The 4,210-nt window shown below is 50.4% G+C and overlaps 1 protein-coding gene across 1 annotated transcript; it reads right to left on the bottom strand.

Moving 5' to 3' along the window:
• Positions 1-916: 916 nt before the first annotated feature.
• On the bottom strand, positions 917-2,511 carry LOC137595004 (guanylyl cyclase-activating protein 2-like). The gene is made up of 4 exons (XM_068314752.1): positions 2,311-2,511; positions 2,079-2,228; positions 1,231-1,342; positions 917-1,143 (listed from the first exon to the last, which is right to left on the bottom strand). The coding sequence occupies exons 1-4, from the start codon at positions 2,509-2,511 to the stop codon at positions 992-994; spliced, it is 615 nt and encodes a 204-aa protein (XP_068170853.1). The 3' UTR covers positions 917-991.
• Between the last annotated feature and the right edge of the window lie 1,699 nt (positions 2,512-4,210).

The raw sequence follows: 4,210 nt of genomic DNA, 5'->3' as shown, positions 1-4,210 counted from the left end.
CTCCATCACGGTTCGTTTAGAACCGGAAGTGGTGTTTGAATAAAGCTTTATTTGTTTTAACAAACTGACGTTTAAATAAAGGTTGGTTTAAATCTGAGGATGACGTCATGACCGTTACCATAACAACATGGACACCCAGAGACGCACAGGTTTTATTGTCGTTCCATGAATGGGACTTCCTGTTCGTGTGACCCCGCCCCTTCGAGCTTTGACGTCATCGAGTCCCATTAACACGTAAATACACATAAACCTCATTGGCTGGTCCAGGCCCCCCCCCCCCCATCAGCAGCACCTGTGAGGGGAGGGGGGGGTCCGAGGGGAGCCTGAAGGCAGCAGCGCCCCCCCCTCCCCCAGGGAGGAAAGTGTTGTTAAAGCTGTCAGGTCACGTGTTCAACATGAGTCAGCTGTCACTTCATTTCCTGAAGGAACCACTAGAGGGCGACTCGTCCCCTACAGGCTCCGCCCCCGCCAGCTCCGGTCACGTGACGACTCGTTCAGGTCAAACATGTAAAAAAAAAACTAGCATGTTGACGTTCATCCATCATTTAGCATCGGTTACGTAGCAGATTAGCACGATGCTAACGCTGAGTAGATTTTGTTTGTTCTAATTTCACTTCAGAAAAAATAAAAATCATATTTATACAAACAGATAATTGTTTTAGCTGTTAGCTCATCGCTAAACCCAACAGCGCCCCCTAGGGGTCTCCACAGAGACTCAGTTCTTCAGAGCACCATATGAGGAGGACCATCAGACATGGATCATCATACAGGTGGGGGGGCCGTGATCCCCCTGACTCCCCTGGACCTGAAACCCGACACCTGTGGAGTCTGATAGGCTCCGCCTCCAGATTCATGACTTTTTATTAAAAAATAAATATTTTGACAACTTTTATAAAAGCGTTCATGAGGCGCCACAGGTCGAGTCCCGGTGAGGAGTTCTGACGCCGGCTTTCTGCAGGTCCGTCTGGTTCTGCTCTGGTCCTGGGGGGCCTCAGCTCCCCCAGGGGTCTCTGGGGCCCATCAGCTTCCTGTCACACAGGTACTTCTGGACCCACCTGCTGGGGTTGACGTCCAGGCGGAGGAAGCTCTGCAGCCAGGGGCTCTTCTGGGCCCCCTGGACGAACTCCTCCAGCGTGATCTGACCTGCAGAGGGGGAGCGGGAGGGGCCCGTTATCGGGGGCCACGGCTCGACCAATCAGACGGTCTGGACGACGTGACTGGTTAGCTTACCGTCGCTGTTTAAGTCCACCTCCTGAAAGATGCGGTCACACACCTCGTCGGTGGAGAGGCTCCTCACCCCCGAGTCGTCGTTGATGTTTCCTCTCTTTATCCTGTGGATGATCTGAAGGACAGGGCGACGCCCAGTGACCCCGCTGTGACCCCGCTGTGACCCGGTGTGACCCGGTGTGACCTCCTGCAGGCCGAAATGGCTCCAAGACCATCACTTCCTGCGTTTGTTCAAGTCTTAACATTCAATCTAACATTACCCCGTTAGCATGCTAACATGCTAATCTCAGATACTCAACATAGCAGATTATTCCAGTAGCATTTGAACATTATAAGCTTGAATTTGCAGTCAATGCTAATGTTAGCATTACAGCAATAGCATGTTAACATGTTAAACTCAACATAGCAAATTATTCAAACAAGTACGAGCATTTGAACATTATGAGCTTGAAAGTGCAGTCAAGCTAATGTTAGCACTACAACGTTAGCATGCTAACATGCTTAACTCAGATACTCAACATACCAGATTACCACACACTGGTAGTGGCATTTTAAGATTAGCTTGAATGTGCAGTCAAGCTAATGTTAGCATTACCGCATTAGCGTGCTAACATGCTATACTCAGATACACAACATAGCAGATTGTTCCAGCAGCATTTGAACATTATAAGCTTGAATGTGAAGTCAAGCTAATGCTAGCATTTAGCTCAAACTCCACTCTGCATAAGACAGAGCTGCTATCTTAGAGCTGCTAGCTTAGATTTACATATTCTAATGCTTCATCGTTAGAGTGCGACCTTTAACCTTCTCGAACAGCCGTTCCAGCGCGTGGAGAACCAAACCCTGGTTACCTTGACGATCTTCAGGAGTTCCTGTCGGTCCAGACGTCCGTTGTCGTCGCTGTCAAACACCTTGAAGGACCACCGCAGCTTGTCCTCCAGTCGTCCTCTCAGGACCAGGTTGATGGCAGCGACGTACTCCAGGAAGTCCATGGTGTTGTCCTGGAACGGGACGCCGTCACAGACCCACAGGGTGAACCAGGACCAACACAAGCAGACGGGTTGGACTGGTTCTGGAGCTCACCTGGTTCATGTCGAAGGCCCTGAAGATGCAGTCCATGTACTGGGACTCGGGCGTGTCGCCCTGGACGCCGAACATCCTCTTGAACTCGTGGAGGTAGAGCGACCCGCTGGGACACTCGGTGATGAAGGACCTGTAGAGGTCCTGGATGCTGTCCATCTCCAGCTCCTCCTCCTGGGCTTGAACCTGCTGGTTCTGACCCATCCTAGACCTGACGACTCCCCCCACCGGAGCAACCCCCCAGGCAGAAAAGACTAAACTCGTGATTCTGACTGAGATCAGGTGAAATCCTCATTCTGCCCTGGAGTCACGTCCTGAACGCCGTTGGGACGCCGTCGCTCTGCCTGGTCTTCACGGTTGCCGTGGACGCTCTGAGGTCGGGTCAGGGGTCTGCAGCCGAGCGGAGGGGAATAACCGACTCATGTGACCCAAAGCCAGAAGGTTATTTCAGGAGGAAATCCTCAGACCTGAGCCCGTAATCTACGCACCTGATCCCACCCTGAACCCTCGGTGACCCGGGGTCGCTCCTGACAGGAGAGCCTGCCCTCACGGGGCAGAGGTCATCGCTCCGGTCAGAGCTAATCCCCTTATTCAACTGAAGCGGCTAACGCTAACCAGCAGGTGAGTCCTGGTTCAGTTACCTGATTTAACACCTGAACCGAACCTTTTGTTTCACGTCTTTAAAAAAGAACATCAACCGTTTCTAAAATCCGTTTCTGACATCATCGGTTTCTTTATTTGGACCCCCACCCCAACCCCCCAGGTTGGTTTGATGGATCCTGGTCCTTTGGATCAAATCACTGGTACAAATGATGTGATCATCACTGGAATCAAACCAAGCTTTGTACCAACACACATGTTGTCCAGAGGACAGGGAACACCAGGACTCTGGAGCAACAAGGGAGTTCTCTGAGGGACCTGGAGATAACTATGGGTCAGACCAGATGGAGACATGGACACCTGGACCAACACCTGGACCAACACCTGGACCAACACCTGGACCAACACCTGGACCAACACCTGGACCAACACCTGGACCAACACCCAGACCAACACCTTGGCCAACACCTGGACCAACACCTGGACCAACACCTGGACCAACACCTGGACCAACACCTGGGCCAACACCTGGACCAACACCTGGACCAACACCCAGACCAACACCTGGACCAACACCCGGACCAACACCTGGACCAACACCTGGTCCAACACCTGGACCAACACCTGGACCAACACCTGGACCAACACCTGGACCAACACCTGCAGGATCTTCATCAGAACAAAGGGGCTTTCTCCAGACCAGATGAAAACAATGGTGATCAGGAGTGCAGAGGAGTTGGTGAAATACGATCAATAAAGGTGTAGTTACTACAGCACAGATCAATACAACAGAATCACTTCAGTAGTGGAGCTCTACACCGATCAATGATTCTATAGAACGGTTGAAAAAAATCAACATCATCAATGTCAGAAACATGGATTAATGAAGGAAAACATGATTTGTGATTGGAGGGGTAACATCAGACCGTACCGATCCTGTCGATATGTGTTCATATAATGGAACGTGTAACTGTTGGAGGGACCGACAAACGTTCTATCGTGGACACTCCGAGGTGCACCTTCAATGAATGGCCTACTTCAAAACGTTTTCACATATGAGGTGTTTTTGAGACAATGAAAAGCTTTCCGGTGTAGAAAACATAGTCATTCTGCTGAGGTCAATCAATCAATCAATCAATCAAGTTTTATTTATATAGCGCTTAATCATGACAGCAGAGGTGAACGTGATCATTATATTCTGGTGGAGAACGCTGTGAGGTCACCTTCCTGTTTGACCTGTTAACACACCTTGTTGTTCCAGGAAGAAATGTAGCCGCAAGAGGACACAAGCCAGTGTCTTATT

This window comes from Antennarius striatus, chromosome 1, assembly GCF_040054535.1.
Source record: "Antennarius striatus isolate MH-2024 chromosome 1, ASM4005453v1, whole genome shotgun sequence".
NCBI classification, from domain to species: Eukaryota; Metazoa; Chordata; class Actinopteri; order Lophiiformes; family Antennariidae; genus Antennarius; species Antennarius striatus.
This window is presented reverse-complemented; position numbering and strand designations above follow the sequence as displayed.